This window comes from Thunnus maccoyii, chromosome 12 (genome assembly GCF_910596095.1).
Source record: "Thunnus maccoyii chromosome 12, fThuMac1.1, whole genome shotgun sequence".
Lineage (NCBI taxonomy): Eukaryota > Metazoa > Chordata > Actinopteri > Scombriformes > Scombridae > Thunnus > Thunnus maccoyii.
This window is the reverse complement of record NC_056544.1, coordinates 11610061-11630275: the sequence shown is the minus strand read 5'-3', so window position 1 is coordinate 11630275 and position 20215 is coordinate 11610061. Positions and strand designations below refer to the sequence as shown.

Here is a 20215-nt window from a genome sequence, read left to right as displayed (position 1 = left end):
ACACATAAAGCTGAGGATGTTCAACTTCACACCCTTCTCACTCACAAAAGCATAACAGAGCAAAGTGTTTAAGCTGCACCAAACACACTAGCTCTTACCTTCTCCCTTTGAAGAAGACATTAGTTAGGCTCAGCCTACTGGATTTCAGGCCAAAGTCTTTAAATTTAACTTTAAAACTCGATCTGTTTCAGGCAATTGTAGAAAAACATGCAGTTATTTTTCCTAAATAAGAGATAAAAATGGGTATTAGAAATGGTTAAAGGCATCTGAATGAACAATTTTATGTTCTATCCAAAACCTCTGACCAATACTATAGTATTTAATTCAAATCATCTTTTCTACTGGCAGACTGATAAGTTTTAAGAGTTACAAACATGAATACATTCACATCCAACAGCCGCCATGTTAGGCTAACAGTCCAGCTGCAGCTCCACAACAGCAGTATTTAACCATTGTGGGGTTTTTTTTGTTTAAGTGCACGTTGATAGCACTTTGCATGGTAGGGAAGATGTAGTTTCATTCATGAGTCTGTCTTTACTGGATTTTTTTTTCCTGAAAGCTGCTGCATGATCAGCTGACCACACTCAGAATAGTCAGTTGGTGATTCAATAATGCAGCTGAACGAATCCACACCGTTTTGTAATTGGGAGCACAGTATGACAAGTTTGGAATCATGTGCATGGTTTCACTGTTCACATTTGTAAAGTCAAAACCAATAATGGCATGTTCTGAGTTAGAAAAGTTATGTGGGTCTCATGACGCATGGATGGATGCTGGAAGAGTGATTTGGCGTCAGATGAAAAGGGACAGCATACCTTGTGCTATAACCAAGGTGAGGGTTGCCCTTGAATAAAGATGCAGAAAAATGTAATGCAAATACAATATTCCTAACTATCATCTTCCTTGTTTAATGTGTACACATGGAAACTTTAACATAAAACATAAAGCACTTGCTCTGAATAAAGTCTTAAAACTGCTAGCTGTTCAAATTAAACATTAATATTTAAGTGCAAAACAGGCTTCAGTTGTTCTAAAAATGAAAAATATTGTAAAAATATAATGAACTAAAAGCAATTAGAGGGAATTCAAATCAATATATGTATTTATTGAACAGTGTCATTTGGATTGCTGTTTAGATTTAAAATATGTTATGATCAAAGCTGTTTCATGTATTGTTTTTGCTGCAGGACCATTCATATCTTTAGATCAATACGGTCAGTACAAGGTGAAAGTCCAAAACATCAAAAATAAACACTATGATGGATAGATAAACACAGGGTAATACTGAGAATTTTTCTCAATGAAATTCCATGAATTTTTAATTTTTGACTGCAACTTGAACAGACGAGTGATAAGAAGTAAAATTAGGTAAATACCTTCAACCACCACAAAATGACCTTCTATAGTTGATGGACAGAAACTAAACATTGTAAGACAGACACTAATGGAATGAGTTTACCAGATTTACATTCAGAGTATTATTCATATGAACTGATCTCACGGTCTGCTGAATATAACTCAAAATGTCTGGAGCACTATCTGAGAATGGACACCTGGAGGGCTGCAGAGTGCTGAATGTGCACTCAAAGTCCATTAAAAATTAAGAATATACCTTTATTCTGATGGCACCTATTGGACCGTTGGATTTTGAACAGTTGTGTGAGAAAGGCAGCAAGATCAAGTTAGTGTCCTTCACACAAGGACAAGAGGGCATTGGAAAATGAGAAAAACTGAATTACTGCCTTCCACTGGTGCTCATGAGGACTCCTGCTGACAGTTTAAAGGATCACGAGATGGAACTGCAGCACTTGAATTAGACTGTTATTGAAAGCCAAACGCTGTGAATAAGTTATGCAATTTGTCTGTCAACATGACCCATTTCAAAAATTTACAATACATTGTACTTAAATGCTATACAAATGACTGTAAATTAATCATTTATTTGCATCTGTTTTTGTCTGTCTGTACATATGACCAAGATGCTGAAGGTTTAAGATATAGTTTGACATTTTGGCAAATTCTCTCCAAGAGTTAGATGAGAAGATCAATACCACTCTTATATTTGTCCGTTAAATATGAAACTATAGCCAGCAGACAGTTTGCTAGCACAAAGACTGGAAACAGGGGGAAACAGCTAGCCTGGCTCTGTCTGAAAGTAAAAAAAATCCATCCTTTAAAGATCACTGATTGACACGTTATATTTCATTTCTTTAATTAGTACAGAAACTGAAGGGTAAAAAAAAAAAGTGGTTTTACTGTGCTGGACTGTTTCTAAACTAGGTGCAGTGACCTCCTGGAGTCTCTGCTGTCTTGAAAAAACTCAAGAAAGTCACTACGCACAGCCAAGAAAGTTTCTTCAAGTTTCTGTATCCAACACTGCAACTGAAAGAAGAGAAAAGCAAACAAATGTTAACTAAAGTGATGATGCTATATGTAATTTATGTTCACTACTGCACACTGCAACACAGGTGAAGAAGGCTTCTCCGAAAGCTGAGTCAGGTCATTATCAGGCTTTATGATAAGGAGAGCAGCAGTATAGGCCAGGCTGGAAAAAGCTCAACAATGTAAACTAATATTGGGACGAAATCACAACTTGTTGAATCTCTACTATGTCGTCCAAAAATTTCAAACCTTGTTTCTACCAGCCTTAGAAACCATGTTTCCTTTGTGACAGCATCAATAGATCATGAATCATTGCCAAAACACAAGACAGACCAACATACACACACACTCACTGAATTACAATGCTAAATATTTCAGAAATGCTGTATCATGGAAATGTTAGTTCATTTTAATGTCAACAAAAATGTCCTTAGATTTTGAAATTATGAACACCTAAATTAATAAAGTTAATTAACTGCTTAAACACCTGAAATATGTGTGATATGTAAATGTATTGTGTGTGCACTTGTGTGTCTGTTCATGTTAAAGTCCACTAACGCATGTCTCATGATATTCCAAACATGTGAAGAGGTAGAGTCTCATGATTCCTGTTGGACTTTGACCAAACAGACGGGTAGGATAACTAATGAGAAACACGCTCTGAGGTGTGTGTGTGTGTGTGTGTGTGTGTGTGTGTGTGTGTGTGTGTGTGCGTGCATGTGTGTGTGTGTGTGTGAGAGAGAGAGAGAGAGAGAGAGAGAGAGAGATGATCCCCGTTCTCAGTACTGTGCTCAGATCACACTCTTCATGAGTGGACCCCGTCTTTATCTGTGTTTGGGTTCAAAGGGAATAAAAGGGAGGAGGCATGGAGTGAGGGTCAGACAGGCTGATATGACAAAAATAGATAGACACTGTTTAACTAATGGTTGAAAATTACATGTGGGGGTTGCTATTCCAGGTTGCACAAAATCGACATTTTAGATTTCACAAAGGGTTACATTTTAAAACCTTTTCATGGTGTTGAATGTTTTTACAGAAAGAAGAATTAAATTTAAATATTATATTTGTACATCTACTAACAAAATATACACTTTTGAACCACTGTTTGGTCCAGAGGAGGCGGTGCAAAAGCATGATGGGCTGACTGAAATGAAGCTAGATCTGTCTGAGCATTGCATTAGTTGGTCAAGAGCTAGGTCAGGGAGACTTTTTAAAATGTTTGCTTTTGCAGGCTTTTTTGTGCCACTGAGTTTACTTTTGGGCTACTGTTGGTAAAAATAGAAATGTTGACAAGTCATTGACCTACAGCTCATCAAAACATGCTTCCAATTTCATTAATTCAAAAACGCAAATCACTCGGTAAGTCAATAAAAAACAAGCATTTGAGGGTTTTTATTTTTGCTGATCATCAGTTCTGTTTGTACAGTATGATAAAGTATATGGTGGCAGCTATACAGCATTCACCAGTGGAGCTACTGGACAGTAAAAATAGTACTTTGTAAAAGGAACAAGACTGTTGTGGCCTCTTCAATAAACCTTCATTTGCCAACACTTAAGTATCAACAGATGTCTGCAAGAATCAAACCAGAGCAGGTGAGACTTTAGTTTTAAAAGTTTTATTGCTTAGTTTTCAAACCAGCGACCTATTTTTCACTAATTTGTTGCTTGAACCTCTGCATCAGCTACTCTGGCCAAAGAACAGAAAATTGTGAATGCCAGCCAGACAAGCAATCATATCTGTATCATGTATAACAGTGGTGGAAGAAGTTTTCATATCCTTTACTTATTTATGTGAAACCATAAAGATTATCAACAGAAACTAAAGTATCAGAAGTCAAAACAGTCATTGCACAGGTGGAATGATCCTGTCAGTGCGGTATCATCCATGAAGGTCTCATTTTTGGACCAACTATTTATTATAACAATCTATTTTTACGTACCAGAAAACATTGAGAAGGTTGACTAAATACTGTCACCTAGCGGTTTTATTTAGAAATAACTTACTCCAGATGTTCTCTCGAAGGAAGATAATGGTCGTTTCCTTGTTGAAATCAAATCAGTATTGACAGGGAAAAGAAATTCAAACATTTTAGCCACACAGTGTATCCAGACAGGCAGGATTACACGTTTTGTTAGTATTGTTTGTTATATGCGCTGCATTCAGGTCTCGTTGTAATCTGCAGATGCTAACGGTCGGAAAGTGGGATTTGTGCCATTGATCATAGACAACAAAACATTAGGAGTTAGTAAAATGAACATAGGACAGGTAGTTTGTGATTGTTGTTTTGTTTTAGGGTACTTAATGCTCATTAGTTCTTGCATGAAATGTGTAAATGAACTCGTTGGACAAAAGTGATAAAATACACCACTTTTATCATCAGATCTTACAAAACTGTTTACTGACCACCTAAACATCTCATTGTGGCAACTTTAACATAACATAAAATCACCTGTCGTTCTCACAAGCACACTAGTCGTATTTGCAATTTGTTTGCTGCTTAATTTGTGTAATGTGGTAATTATTCCAATGTCACTGATGACTTTGAAGGCAGCATTGTGTCACATGACCCGTGCACAGCTGAGGGATGCTGAGGTAGGCTTGCCCGTTGCTAGCCAGTTAGCCGCGTTAGCTGTGTCTAGTAATTCTGGGAGAAACAGTCGTTGCTTCCCCCCACCCCCCACCTTTTAAAACAAAACCACCCGAGTGAGATATACTACAAGACCATGGAGAGGATACAGCGCATGTGTTCGTCGTTTGTCTCCCCTCGTATCATCAGCTTTTGGTTAGATGTCAATGTCATAATTTGTAGCTAGAGCTGTCCAGTTAGCTCAGCTAGCCTGTGTCTGGTTTTAACGCAGGGCCAAGGCCAAGCGAGAAAAGGAGGCCGTTGGGTGAGTAAATTTACACCAACGACTGTTTTTTAAACCTTGTTTACCTGTTTTTATATAAACCAACATTTCATATCAGCTTGTCGGCTGGCTGCTGTTCAGCTGCCGGATATGGTTTTCTTGTATTGAGGTAAATTTAGCCTTTTGTCGGCGGTTTGCACATTAAATGGCACTTTGTCAGTCATGTAAATCCATATCGGTCCCAAATGAGCTGTGTCGATACAGCTGTCTCTGTTTATCCTTTAACCAACTGTTAATTGTCTAAATGTCAAATGTGAATTTAAAGTGCTCATACATATACATACATTTATCGGTCAACGTCAGCGTGTGATATGGTGACATTAGGGGTACCTTATTTAAAAAATGCATTATTAATTTGAAGTGAATTACATTGGTTTATTTTGCTTCAGCGTTAGGGACATTAAATACACAGATTAGTTGCCATGCTTGTGTGTTGTCATAATGCCTTATCTCTAAAGGAAGTTGTTGATAGTATCAGGTTGCATGGACTGGCAGGAGTACATGTTCCAGGCAGGACAATCTGAACCAACAGGTTTATATTTACAAATATCTAAATTTTAGAAATCCCCTCCAGATGTGTATTAAAATATACTCTGCTTGAAGCAATAATTTGTGTCTGATATGATTTTTGCTCAAAAAGTAGGATAATTACCATGTTAAAATCCTTACAATGGCATCTACTCCATCTCCCTCTTTTAAAAATGTCACAATCTATTAAAATGCAGATATTTTTTATCTCAGAAGTTTAACCGCTGGACACCAGATGTCTCCTAAAAGTCCATTCTCAGTGAATGTGTACTGTGGGCTTCAAGTTTCCACATCACACTTGTATAAGTTGTATATTGGATAAGAATTGGCTTCAAAACTAGTTGATGTCACAAATCGTGCTAACATGCCCGTCCCTAAAAATCGGATTTTCAATCAGTGCAGAGAAACATTCCCCCTTCAGCAGATGAATGTGACATCATTCTGTACAGTGAAGCTCAAACATTAACTGGAGTAACAAGAAGAAAAACATTTTTGAGTGGAGGGGACTTAAAGTTTTGTCAATGTTGAACAAAATACATTTTCACACTGCACAGGAATATGCTGCAGACACTCTACATTTGCTTGCCACAACAGTTAATTGAAGCTATATCACACTCTTAAATGTATTTATTTATTCTGTTGAGCTTAATATTTTTAGCAGATACATTTTCTTTCAGCGCCACCACTGCATCTAATTAACAGATGTCCTGTGCACGTGTCTGTACTTGCTTCCTGGTAATTTATCAGTATATATTTGCCATCTTTGGAAATCTTGACATCTTGAATTTGACTGATTTCTTTGGTGATCAAGCACTTTGCCTCACAACATGCTTTTGTTCTGATGGGCCCAATTGGTCCATGGGGAATTTTAAGGAATTTTTGCTTTAAACCAGGACACAATTTATCCAGGTTTTTGAGACCTGGTGCTGGAACTTACTTAGTCAGTGTGTATATTGTGATATGAGATTGTGATATGGCATAAGTGTTGAGTTGGTTTTAAAGGCTGCATTCACTTAGTCATTATTTCCACATTACTTATGAATATTTATCAAAAATCTCATTGTGTAAATATTTTGTGAAGGCACCAATAGTCATCCCTACAATATTCACAATATCAATATCTAGGTTTTTGGCCAAAAATATTGTGATATTTGATTTTGTCCATATCACCCCTAATGTATAGGCTGTTAACCTCCCTTGTATCAACAAGACAATGCTGAGCACTGTTCAAGTTCAATCTCAAGTTTAACTTTGTCATTTCAGCTGTAAAAAAGACAAGACCAGAGTATAAAACTGACAAAGCATCAGACAAACCATAAAAGTGTCAAGAAAAAATATAAAACATCTTAAGTGTATGGGTTCATCTAAAACAAATTAATTAAGACATTAAAGATTATAGAGTATGTTCAAATAAAGTTCATTTAGCAGAGAAAAGGGATTTATATATGTATATAAAACAATGTGTGCTGGCTGGCTATAAAGCATGGGGAGGTGAAGCTGTTAATTCTTACAAGAGTGACATCATATTACACTTATTGCAATATTGCAGTTGTGTAGTCGCATTTTAAGTCACCCATGCTTGTTCTCCTGTTCACCATCCATCAGGTGTTTGCTCTTTAAGTTGAAAGAGGAAGAGAGGAGAGGAGAAGAACATCGGAGTTTGGGATCAGACCTTCTTTTGAAGTCACCTCTGCCATCATCTTCGTCACCTGCACCCTCAACAGAGCCATGTCTTCGTCAGGGTGCTGCCACCTACCTGGCTCCCTTTGTGATTACTCAGGGAACGCTGAATCTGATGCCTCTAAGGATTCGGAGGAGTCTGATTCTACTGCGCAGGCCCAGTACATTGCCAAGGTTACGGCCAAAGATGGCCGCCCACTCTCCACCGTTGTTAAAGCGGTGAGCTTGCAGAGGTAAGAGAGGGAGGAACTCACATGGGGACCTAAAGGAATATACCATAATTACATTGTACTTTGGTTAATCATCTCATTGTGCTCCTCACCGCTCCGTTGTCTCTCTCTCTCTCCATAGTGATGTAGGGATGTGTCGGATTTGCCACGAGGGAGCTGGAGGGGAGACGCTGCTCTCACCCTGCGACTGCACTGGCACACTGGGTAAAGTGCACAAGAGCTGCTTGGAGAAGTGGCTGTCCTCCTCCAACACCAGCTACTGTGAACTCTGTCACACAGAGTTCACCATCGAACGGCGGCCACAACCCCTCACACAGGTTAGAGAGTGTTTACTGTGAGGACACATGGGTGGAAGTAACAGAGACTGTTTGTGTTGAGTGTATTTTTTGTTTGAACAAAAAGGAGATGGAAATGAGCAAGACTAAAGTGAATATTTAATGCTGAGTATTTTTTAAGCATCTGTGAGATGCTTTTTAATCATGTAGAGTATGTGCCAACAGATGGCATCTTCAGGATATGAGATGTGCTTCACAGTGATGAGATGGTTTCCTGTTCTTGTAACAAGAGCACTTTATTCATAGGACTAGTTTTCTGTAGCATTCATGTTATTTATGCAGGTGTGTTCAAGGACTGAAGGTCATTTAACACTTTTTGATGCTCTTTTACATGGCAGAATTTTGTGGTAATCAGTACTGCCAGCTAAGGATGCACCAATCAATCAAATTAAGAGGCTAAGATGATATAAGAATTAAATTACATTTGTGTTTTTGGAGATCTAATATGGATACTATGAATTTCATAACCATATTGCAATAATCAGAGTGTAACCGAGGAACTACTTGCAAGGCAGCAGTAATTGTTTATAATTAATTATAATTTTTTTTTTTCTTGCTCAGTGGCTGAAGGACCCCGGCCCCCGCAGTGAGAAGCGCACGCTGTTGTGCGACATGGCCTGCTTCCTTCTCATCACACCCCTGGCAGCCATCTCTGGCTGGCTGTGTCTGAGGGGGGCCCAGGACCACCTGCAACTGAAGAGCAGACTCGAGGCTGTTGGCCTCATAGCGCTCACTATCGCCCTCTTCACGATCTACATCCTCTGGACACTGGTAACTAGTGCATTAATTTATTTACCGCCTTGTAGCTGTGTTTAGAAACATACATGTTTCTGTGCTACTGTTGAGATGCTGCTAGTGAGTGAACATTTTTCTCCCCTTTGTCTTGGCGTCTCATGTAGATGTGGAAAACAAACGTAAACTGGTGTAGACACAATACAAAACAAAAACAAAAAAACACACAGATGTATGTTTTTCCCTTAATTATTGTTGCAATCGTTAGTTTTCTGGTCTTAATGACCTTGAATAGCACGTCAACAAAGTCAAAGGAAACAGAGACGTGAGGGCATGTGTGACTTGATATTCTCAAGCACATAGCATTCATCATTTGTTTGAAAGTTGGCCAGAAAATGTGCGCATGTACACACATGTATGTATTGATTCTCTAATGCTTTTATTAAACTGAGTAACAATAGCTTTACTCTCATTTTACCTTAACAGGTCATACTTAACAGGATCATGTTCTTAAAGAATAGGATGTATTATGAATCTGAAACCTAATCTTGTAATCCTCAGTAAAAGAATGATTAAAAATGACAAATTGTGAAAGAGTAGCCCTTCTGCTCTGCTTCAGAGCGCCTGTCGTCCAGCCGTTACAGCTTCAGTCAGCATATCATTCCTGTCCTGCAGCCGTACTACTCTGTCTCAAATATCTTCATGTCAGTTTTATTGATGTCTGTCTTTTCCTCTCTTGTCGCCTCGTGTCTTGCCCCTCCCTCTTCCTCCCCCCTTCTCTTCTTCCATTCAATCTCAGGTGTCATTTCGGTATCACTGTCAGTTGTACTCAGAGTGGAGGAGGACCAATCAGAAAGTGCGCCTGCTCATGCCTGACATGAAAGGAGCACACACCACCCAGCGTTCTGTGCCGACCAAGTCGACCAAGAAAATGACTGACGAGACCATCGTATGAGTGCCGAGCAGTGGCGAGAGGAATATTTAAAATAAAGCCCACTGAAGCACTCTCTAAAAACAAAATTAATCATGTTAATGAACTTTGCACTTCATATGGACCATTCTGAGAGGGGAGAGCTACTTCCTCCCTCTGTTTTTTTTTTTCTTTTATCGAAGCACTTGATGTAAACTACAACGGTATTGGCCGACCACAGATGTGGTTTTGGGAAGAACTCATTCCAGAGTCACAGTTGATGTTGATACACCGTTGTCACCGGACAGCCAGTGCTGGGATGTGAACGACTGAAACCATGGATAATGCACTAACCAGCCCAACTGTATGTCCGTGACACAAACTTATGAAATACTAAGACACAAGCTAATGTAGCAGGATATAACTGATTCAGCATGCTACTACAGTATAATATGAGACATATTCACTACCTATAATTCCCCCCCATGCCCCTTCACAATGTATTTAGCTGTTTTTGAACAATGGGCAGCCATTAGCCCGGCGGAGGATAATAATCTAAAAAAAATGATTGACAAAGTCTATCTGTGAATATTCCTTCTTGACGAGTAGAGGGCGACAGTCGCTCATACCTACATTCTTGTCTATAATCTAAACCCTTTTAAATTTTCTGGGTAAAGCTTTATCATTGCTGTCGAGACGGTGAAAATGAAGTCATTTTCCTATTTAGACAACAGTCAAGGCATCACACGTATATCACACTTGTCATGGGGTCAGTGAAGATTGTAGTATTTGGAAAAAACACTTAACTGCATCCGTAAAACGGCAGTGCAGTAATGTAAAAGGAAATAGTATTGAAGGTGTTGAAGTGTTTACATTCGAATTGGGTGAAGTTTCTACTATTGTCATAAAAGTGCATTAGCAACGGCTCTGCTCCACTTGTAAATGCACCATTCATTAATTGAGCTGCATAGCAATGACTTAGTATTAATGTCCTACATCACAAGAGATGCAATTTTAAATAGAAGAAATACAGTGTTCTAAATAGTGAGATTACAGACTTTTGTCCTTATAAAAACACAAATGTATCAGGGCAGGCTGATACTCAGTAAAGGTGCAAAAGAAAAACGTGTCAAGTTTTGAGATGTCAATCAATGTATGCAGCATATGCTAAACAAAGTATTTTGTGTTATTGTAGTCTTCCTGCTGCATCCCCTGGAAAGTTGGGTTATTGTGCAATAAAACACGAGGGACTCCTGGACTCAAATCAATGTGAAATGTGACTTATCCGGTGGTTTTGGGTTTTCGTGTTTTTTTTCCCCTCTGTATTCTGTTTGTATCTCCATGTGTTTGGAAATATATAGAATGATCAACTGTGGTGGAATGTAACAAAGTACATTTACTCAAGTACTGTACATATTTGAGGTACTTATGATTTACTTGAGTAATCCACATTATGCTACTTTATACATCCACTCCACTACATTTCAGAGGCAAACATTGTACTCTTTACTCCAATACATTTATTTAAAAACTATAGCTACTAGTTACTTGACAGGTTAAGGTTATTTTACTTACACAGGAGAGTGATTTCCTCACTAAACATCTCGATTGGTTTCACTTAAAAGGTGCAGTGTATAGAATTTAGTGATATCTAGTGGGACAGACTTTACGGAAATGGAATATAATATTCATAAGTATGTTTTCATTGGCGTATAATCACCTGTAAATACGAATCATTGTGTTTTTGTTACCTTAGAATGAGCCCTTTATATCTACATAGGGAGCGGGTCCTCTTCCACAGAGCCCACCATGTTGCACCGCCATGTTTCTACGGTAGCCCAGAATGGACAAACCAAAAACTGGCTTTGGAGAATACCTTTTGCATTTTTCACATTTCGTGGCCACCATAGGTTCCCCTACACACTTAAAAGGGGAGGGTGACGTGTATTCATTTGGTTGCAATCTGCGACCTCACCACTAGATGTCACTGAATTCTACACACTGGTGCTTTAACTAGTTTGAAGCTTGAAGAGGTGAAATTATCTAATATTTCACAATAAATGAACAATTGGAGAAAGGTCCTGAAAGGATAAATACATATTTGAATTGCAGACCTTTGTTTTTTTTTTTGTTCTTTCCTACCCCATTTATCAAATCACAAATGCCCCTAAGATTTATCTTGTGACCCTTAAAAGGGGGCAAACCACTGGATTAAACTACATAACTGTATATAAAACAGTTAAAACTCAACTAGCTACAACAGTGAATTTCTGCTTGCACGTCGATGCATCAGTATTTATAATCTAGTGTAATTTAACACTGAAGAATTATTACTTTTACTTTTGATACTTTAAGTACATTTTGTTGAGTATTTTAACATTGTTGTAGCAGTACTTTTACTTGAGTAAAGGATCTGAATACATCTTCCACCACTGACTATCAATCACTCTGAATGGGGTCATACCCATTTTATGTTCTTGGTGTCTACATTTCCAGAGTTGTCTTTCCCATTTAATATTTTGACTCCCAGTGTACACTATGACTATGACCACTTCACCACACCGCCACCACAGTCTGACCTGATCAAAAGGTCGGTCCATTGGATTGTGCAATCACTAAAGATCACCCACTGTTATAAATCCACTGTCTGCTTTATATTTTGGTGCAGTGGTATGATCAATGTGCAGGTACAGTATGTCATTTTATGTATGTTTTGCTAAAAGAAAAAATGGACACAGCAATGTAATATTGTAAAATTTAATTTCATGGCATTAATATAATGTATGTGAGCAGACAAGCTATCAAAATCAAAACCAACAAAAAAAAAAGATATTTTACATAAAAATGAAATAAGCATCAGCAGCGTCACAACCACTTTTGAGATGATGACTGAACGGGGAGGAGTGGAGCCCAAAAACAGGACTGTTGGTACTGCTGAAACAGGCAGGATTCAAACCCAGGGCTCCAACATGTGGCAATAATCATCTATCAGGGAGATGTCTAGGCTTACAAGGTCTCAGGCAAAGCTATTCTGCTACGCTATCAAAGGTAACTGTGGTAGCTACTCACGCGGTACCATCAGTCCTGTTTTTGCACTAGAATGTAGCAGACTGAACCTGGGTCTGATTACAATTTGAAATCCATTCAAACACTTCCTTCTGGGATTGATCTTTTGTGGCATAATGGAACCAATTCTGTTGATCTAAAAAGTGCACATTCAGACAATATTGCACCCCAGGCAGATGGAAGCATACCAACACTGTAGATTTCAATTAGTAATCGACCCAGGTGAGGAGGGGCGGTTGCCATGGGTTACAGGTTCTGACAGCACTGCAGTTTGTTCCCCCTCTGGCCGTCCGTGGTCGGTGGCACGCTGATGTCCACCACGTTGTTTCCTGGGGACTCATCATGGGCAGACCGCTCAGCAATCTGTTTCTGCGATACGATGCGGTAGATTTCTGTTGTTGAAGAGATGAGAGGAACAAATCAGCCTTTTTCCCAACAAAACTCTCTTGTTGTTCTGGGTGGCAAAAATTACTTTTACAAGATTACCTTTCTAACAACATTAAATACCTGGAACTGAAAAACCTGGTGGATCTGTTGGCACACCAGTACATCCAAATAAAGTTAAAGAAACATCCAGAGATGGAAATGGCTGATTTATTCTAAAGGCTGATACTTAACAGGAAATTTTACACGGAACAGATCAAACAACAAATAAAAAGAACTTCCTATAGTGAGAGGAAGTTACACAAGTTCAAATTACCAGAAATTAGTTTTTGTCAGTTGCACATAATATCTCTCCTTCACTTTTTCAATATTAGCTTGTTTTAGGACAAACTGCAGAAGACTAAACTCTCAGTTCTCACATCATACAAAGTGTGTTAATACAAGCTTGTGAGGTAAAATCTTCCACAAAGTAACGGTATGTTATCAGACCAAGGTTTGGGAAGTATTAGTGTCTGACTTCAGTTCACAAAGACAATGTAAAAGTACTTTCCTTTCTTATTCCTGAAATATAATATCGGCAATGTAGTTCTAGATGTCCAACCCCTGCACACAAGCATACCTGTAAGGATATTCTTGAAGGCTTCTTCAACATTTGTTGAGTCCAAGGCTGACGTTTCTATGAATGACAGATTGTTCTTCTCTGCAGGGTAAAAAGAAAACACATTTAACAGCAATAAAAGCTTATTGTTCTAATGGCAACAAGAGAAACAAGTAGTGTTATGTTTTAAACAGATCCTTGTTTTAAACAGTACGGTAAAAGGTTCTATGATGGTCTGATGATTTCTGAGAAAGAGGCATTGAAGGTGAAAACACTTTGTTGGTCCCTGGTCTCATTGTGAGGTGTTACAGCAGCACAAGCAACTGACAATTTAGATTGTTATACATATCAAATATCTGTAAACTGTGCACACAATAAACAAAAGGCTACATGTTAAAAACATGTATAAGGTCTATAATATCCTGCCCATACGACAATATTTAGCTGTCCTCAAGTCTCTTTGTGAGTTCCAGTACCTGCGAAGGCCCGGGCCTCATCTGTGGGCACGGCCCGGAGGTGGCGCAGGTCACTTTTGTTGCCAACCAGCATGATGACAATGTTGTTGTCGGCGTGGTCCCTCAGCTCCTTCAGCCAGCGCTCCACATTCTCATAGGTCAGGTGCTTGGCTATGTCGTACACTAAGAGGGCCCCCACCGCCCCTCTGTAGTATCTGTAAAAAAGACCCAAGAGATGATAGTGACAACTAGGATCCAAACACATTTTACTGGTGAGAAACAGGCCTTTTACACAGCAGACATTGACTAGACATAGTAGGAAAAGCATCTAATTTTTCTATGGTTTAGTCTTAAAAATCATTCTAAAAACTCCAGATATTAGAGGTTATATTTCTCATGACAACTTTCTTTTTCTTGCTTATACACTGACTAATGCAGAATATACAGCAGCATTTAACCCTTTAACATCCACTGGCGACCCACTTTAGCCAGTTGTAAGCAATAGCATCACACAGTAATGAGTCAAAGCAATTGGCACAATTTGGCCAATTAGAGATGATTGGAGAGGTTCAGGGACTCCAGTGACACCACAAACTAAAAACTCCCTCGCTCTCATAAAGTTAGGCCTAGAGGTCTGGAATTTTATACAGGTTGACAAGATGTAGAAGGTATACGGTGTTCTGCATAGTTCTGGCATAAAGTATGTCCTAATTATTGTTATTTAAATATGACTCATTATAGACGAGGACCAAAAACACTTTTTTGAGCCTTATTTGAACTGATGTAGTTTTGTTTGTATTTTAGCGAACATGCTAAACAAACACATTTCCAGAAACTATAAGATGTCACTTGTCAAATGAAGCCTAATACACGCATCATGGCCTTACAGTCCTTCTGTAAGCTTTTCCATTTGGGTATGCCAAATAGGTGAAAATTCTATAAAAAGGGTGGATGTTAAGGGGTTAACTAAACACATGTGAACGTCATGTTATCATGTTAACAACTTTGGTTTTCAAAACTGTTATGAGATGTTTACTTTAAAGTGGGCTCATATTCTACTTTTCTTTTTCTTTTAATTGGTCTGAAATTCAGTTCAATGTGAAATTAGAAAGATTGATGTGAAACTTTACTTTCTGAAACATACAAATAATCTAAGCTTACATTTACAACAAAAGTTTGGACACACTTCCTCATTCATGGGAATGGGAAGGTGAAACGTTTGACTGGTTCTGTATATGTTTGACATTTTCAAATGTACTCATGTATACTGTAAGACAGTGAGTGGGCTTTCAGTGTCTAACTCAACAAGATTTAAACCTCTATCTTCATTGATCCTCTATTCATTGATCAGAAAGCCCATGTACCTCTTAAACTGGCTGTTGTGGATCATACACAACAATCTGCCTCATCTTAAGCAACCTAGATTGAAGGATAGAGTGTCAATTGTGACTGCACTGCATTAGTATTTCTCCACACTGAGGCCATTTACAGTAGGTGTCAGGCAGAACTATCTGCTCTGCACAGAGACGGACTCACGCCGAGGTGATGGCTCTGTAGCGCTCCTGTCCCGCTGTATCCCAGATCTGAGCCTTTATCGTCTTGCCGTCCACCTGGATGCTGCGTGTGGCGAACTCCACCCCGATAGTGCTCTTACTCTCTAGGTTGAACTCATTCCGTGTGAATCGAGAGAGCAGGTTGCTCTTTCCTACACCCGAGTCCCCAATTAACACGACTGTGGTAGAGAGAGAGAGAGAAGGAGAGAGGGAGGAAAGATATTAGACGTGTGTGTGTGTGTGTGTGTGTGTGTAAATGCTGTATGTGTGATGGGAGGGTGAGAGGATGGGCCGTGTATTAATAGAGTCAAGAAATGATGATATTGCATAAAGCAGTGCCTCTAAATGTTGGTTTCAGCAAACCCCAGGGGTGTCACTTTTTTGTGTGTGTATGTGTATGAAATGATTTATGGGATACTAAAAACACACATTTATACCATAAAGTAGTGTAACAATTCACAAAAACAACATATACAAAGGCTTGATTTAACACATAACCTTAGTGTCACGACTCAATAGGGCCTGAGAATGTGCCTTACATTTCCATTTAGAATTTATTATACACTTCAGCTTCATGAAAAGTCCTATTTTTGATATTTAAGAATGAAACATTGGTGTGTGTAGTTTCTCAGCGCTGTTTATCAAAAAGACAAAATCTTTACATTACATCAAAAACAACGTGTGACATGGTGAGAAAAAAGCTCAGCAAACACAGCACAGCCTTGTCTAACAGATTCAGTATGATGAACTGTAATCTGATACTCTACATCTTTTCTTTTTAGCCATATCTGATCATTAAAAATCTAATAATCTGATCATTACAAATCTACAAACTGCAAGTCATTCTTTGATTGAACTTAGGGATGCACTGATCCTACTTTTTCTCTACTCAGCTTAAGTGTATCTGCTGTTACCAAGAACCTAATCGAATACCAGTTTTTCCCAGTTTTAAAATCTGTACTGGCCTCTGCGTACAGTAACATGAGGCAATTGATTGTGGTGGCACTAAAAACAAAGTCTGTGGCTCTCTGTTATTCAATGAATATAAGTGATAGCAGATATTTATATAATGTACATCAGCTCTGATACTTATCAAACTACCCATATCCAACTTATGATGGGGGCCACAAGGTGGAAAGACTTCCCTTTAGGGGCCCACAAAACCAAAAATGTTGAGAACCTCACCAAGTCTAGACCAGCTGAAAAAACATCAGCGAGACGGTAGAGTGTTATTTGCTGATTATAACTAACCAAATAAATGAGGGTTTCACTTCCCCCGCTACATCCTTAACAGAGTGTTTTACTTTGACTTTTCACACCTTGAGGCTGCTGATATTCAATAAATGACCCGTTGAAATAACATCTTCAGGAGACCACACAGATAACTGTAGGCTCCTTTCACCTGATGTTATCTACCAACCCTCATTTAAGACTTTCCTCACAGATTCAAGAGACATCAATAAGAAAGAACTGTGTGAATCAATTATGTGTGTAATTCGGGGATTGCACATAAATGATAGAGGAAGAAAAACATCTGCAAGTCTCATAAGTTCACCACAAGTCACCGGACCCAATTTGGTTCTGAATAGCATCCACAGGATAAACTGACCACACAGATTGGTCATTAACAGGCCCTGTTGATTGTGTTAAGCTGTGGTAATGAGTCATTAGAGGGAAGTGGACCGGGGCTGAGCTGGTGTCAGGACTGGCCTGAGGTGGCTGCTGCTCACAGCACAGCAGCAGCAGCAGCAGAGGTGGAGCCTTCTTGTTTTCTCTTTCCCTAGACAAAGGAAATAGAGCCGAACTTTGTCCCTGCCGACATCGTGCTGGTCCGGGCTGCAGGAAGCTGATAACAGGCTTCATCAAAACCTGAATCGACAGTTTCAGGCCGCCTTGCCCTTCCTGTTTCGGGCCGGGTACAGGGACGATGGCTCGGGCAGAGAGAGACAGAGAGAGAGGGGGAGAGAGGGAGAGAGAGAGCCCTCGCCTCCGGCAGATGCCCTATTCATCCCACAGAGGATACTTTGTTACATCTAAATGGCCTTTTGGCTTTTACAGGCCCAGGATGTTAATGTGCCACAGGAGCTGATATCACGATCAAAGGAAGGCATTCTGGATCAGACTGAGCACCAAAGATAAACATGGACCTGAGTGCGCCTCAGTCTCGGCGACAAGGCCCGCTGACTGTCATAATAACGCTATAAAACACAACATTACAGGTTGCTGCATTTTTCAATGTCAATAACAACTGGCTGAGCATCTGAGGAGGAAGATTATTGATCAGGAGAAGTAGAGGCTAATAGGCCTGGCTTTAATCACCCTCATAAGGTGGAAGGAGCAGTAGAAAACATCAAATGTCATTCAGTAGATGAGGAAACAGCTGGCTCCAGCGAACAATGCCCCTCTATGAGTTGATCAAAGTTTAATAAAAAGGCCGAGCACGGATAGGGTGTTGCATCCTATAGCTACCTATAAATATAGCTGCAGGCGTTGTAGTGTTACAATGACAGCATTATGTTGTAATAACACCGAGCGACTGCCATCCGAGCAGTTTCTATGAAAAACATTAGTCCGATTCCTTAAAAAATTCAAATCTTGCCACAGAAAATGACACAGTAAGAGATTTATAGGCATTTATAAAGCATAGCTTTGTCGGTGTGAGCCTGTGCACAGGGGGAATGCAGTCATCTTTTTTTTTTTTTTTTTTTTTTTTTTTACCTTTGAACAAGAAATCGTATTCATCGTCTCGGTTCCCCATTCTAGACGAGGCCGCTCCGACGCTTGTCTCCGGAAGAGGATGTGTGAAAAGTAGTACAGGTGGTGAATTATCGTTATAAAACAGAAAAAATATGGTAGCCTATGGGTTTGTGCTGAGACTCTGCGCCAGTGTTGGCTGTCAAGGCGAGCTGGCTGCAGAAAGGGAGAGCTCCCAACTCTGCAGAGGGAGGGGAGGAGTCCCTGCACTTCACATAGCTGCCTGACGGGGGCGCGCTTTACACGCATGCCGACAGATAGCGACCACAGTCAAACACATGGAGAGAATAACAAGGTCAGGAGACAAAAGAATACTAACATCATTAAAGTTCAACGCACTTTCACATGGAAACCTTAGTAGTGCCAAAACATCCAGTTGTTTAAGTTTTATGGTGTATGTGTGAAGTTGTTATTTTAAGTAATCTATTTTAAAGGTAAATAAATGGAAATAAGGTGGATATTTTTGCCACTTCAAGGCTGGAAAGAAATGAAAACAATTTAAAAATAAAACCGTGGGAAAAAATTACTTTTAAGTTCAAAATCCCCTCCAGAAATGTTTTAAGACGTATGAAAATGCTCTTCTTTGATATATAATAGTTTGTCACTGATGTGTTTTTTCCATAAAAAAGTTCAATCATGTGGTTAGAAATTCTTAAAATGAGATCTACTCCTTCGCCCTCCAGAATCTATGAATATGCAAGTATTGTTTATTTCAAAAGTCTAACTGCTGGACCCAAGATGTCTCGTCCTTCACTGTAAAGTTCAATTCTCAGTGTCTGTGCACTGGAGGCTTCAAGTTTCCACATCACACTTATGTAAATTGCATACTGGATCATGTTTGTCTCCAAAATGGTTGTGATGTCATAAATCCTGCTTGTAGGCCCATCCCTTAAAATCAGATTTTCAATAAGCACAGAGAAATTTTCCACTTTCAGCTGCTGAATGTAAAAACAGCCTTCTGGCGTCAAACTCTGCACAGACATTATTCTGCACAGTAAAGCTCAAACATCCAAGTGAAGTAATAACAAGCAAATCACATTTTTGAGCATAGGGGGACTTTAAGAAGGAACATACAATAGCCTTTACTTGTTTAATGGATAGAAATAGCATATCCTGTATTGTGTGTGTTACGTATCTTTTAATAAACTCTTTTGTGTGTTTGTGTTTGATTAGGGCTGCAACTAATGATTATTTCGATTAATCTGCCAATTGCTTTGTCAATGAACCGATGAATCATTTAATCTATAAAACATGAGAAAGTACTGTAAAAATGCCCAGTAGGCTATGATTACCCACAGGCCAAGATGACGTCTTCAAATGTCTAGTTTTGTCTGACCAACAGTCAAGAGCTCAAAGATATTTAGTTTACAATTACTTAAAACAAAGAAAAACATTACATCTTCACATTTGAGAAACTGGAATAATCAATTGTTTGAAATTTGGCTTTAAAAATGACTAAGCTAAACAAATAATTTGATTATTATTATTATTTTATTTAAAATGGTTGCCAATTAATTTTCTGTCTATCAACTAATCGTTTAATCAACTCATCATTGCAGCTTGTTGTTTGTTATTTTTATGAATTATGTCTTTCAGCTTTTTATTGTAATGTATGGCATCTTCAAGCTCAATTGCTTACATGATCATACTTATTGTATTATCAAAATGACAGTAAAATGATAGAAAAAAACTGCACTA

At 38.9% G+C, this 20215-nt stretch overlaps 2 protein-coding genes across 2 annotated transcripts; one reads left to right on the top strand and one right to left on the bottom strand.

Annotated features, from left to right (window-relative positions):
• The first annotated feature begins 4945 nt into the window (after positions 1 to 4945).
• On the top strand, positions 4946 to 10975 carry LOC121908158 (E3 ubiquitin-protein ligase MARCHF2-like). The gene is made up of 5 exons (XM_042427933.1): positions 4946 to 5274; positions 7426 to 7733; positions 7852 to 8047; positions 8627 to 8836; positions 9597 to 10975. Exons 2-5 carry the CDS (start codon positions 7549 to 7551, stop codon positions 9750 to 9752), a joined length of 747 nt encoding a protein of 248 aa, XP_042283867.1. The 5' UTR covers positions 4946 to 5274; positions 7426 to 7548; the 3' UTR covers positions 9753 to 10975.
• Positions 10976 to 12450: 1475 nt separating this feature from the next.
• Positions 12451 to 18716, bottom strand: LOC121908160 (ras-related protein Rab-11B). The gene is made up of 5 exons (XM_042427936.1): positions 18482 to 18716; positions 15747 to 15942; positions 14232 to 14425; positions 13777 to 13857; positions 12451 to 13165 (listed from the first exon to the last, which is right to left on the bottom strand). Exons 1-5 carry the CDS (start codon positions 18519 to 18521, stop codon positions 13020 to 13022), a joined length of 657 nt encoding a protein of 218 aa, XP_042283870.1. The 5' UTR covers positions 18522 to 18716; the 3' UTR covers positions 12451 to 13019.
• Between the last annotated feature and the right edge of the window lie 1499 nt (positions 18717 to 20215).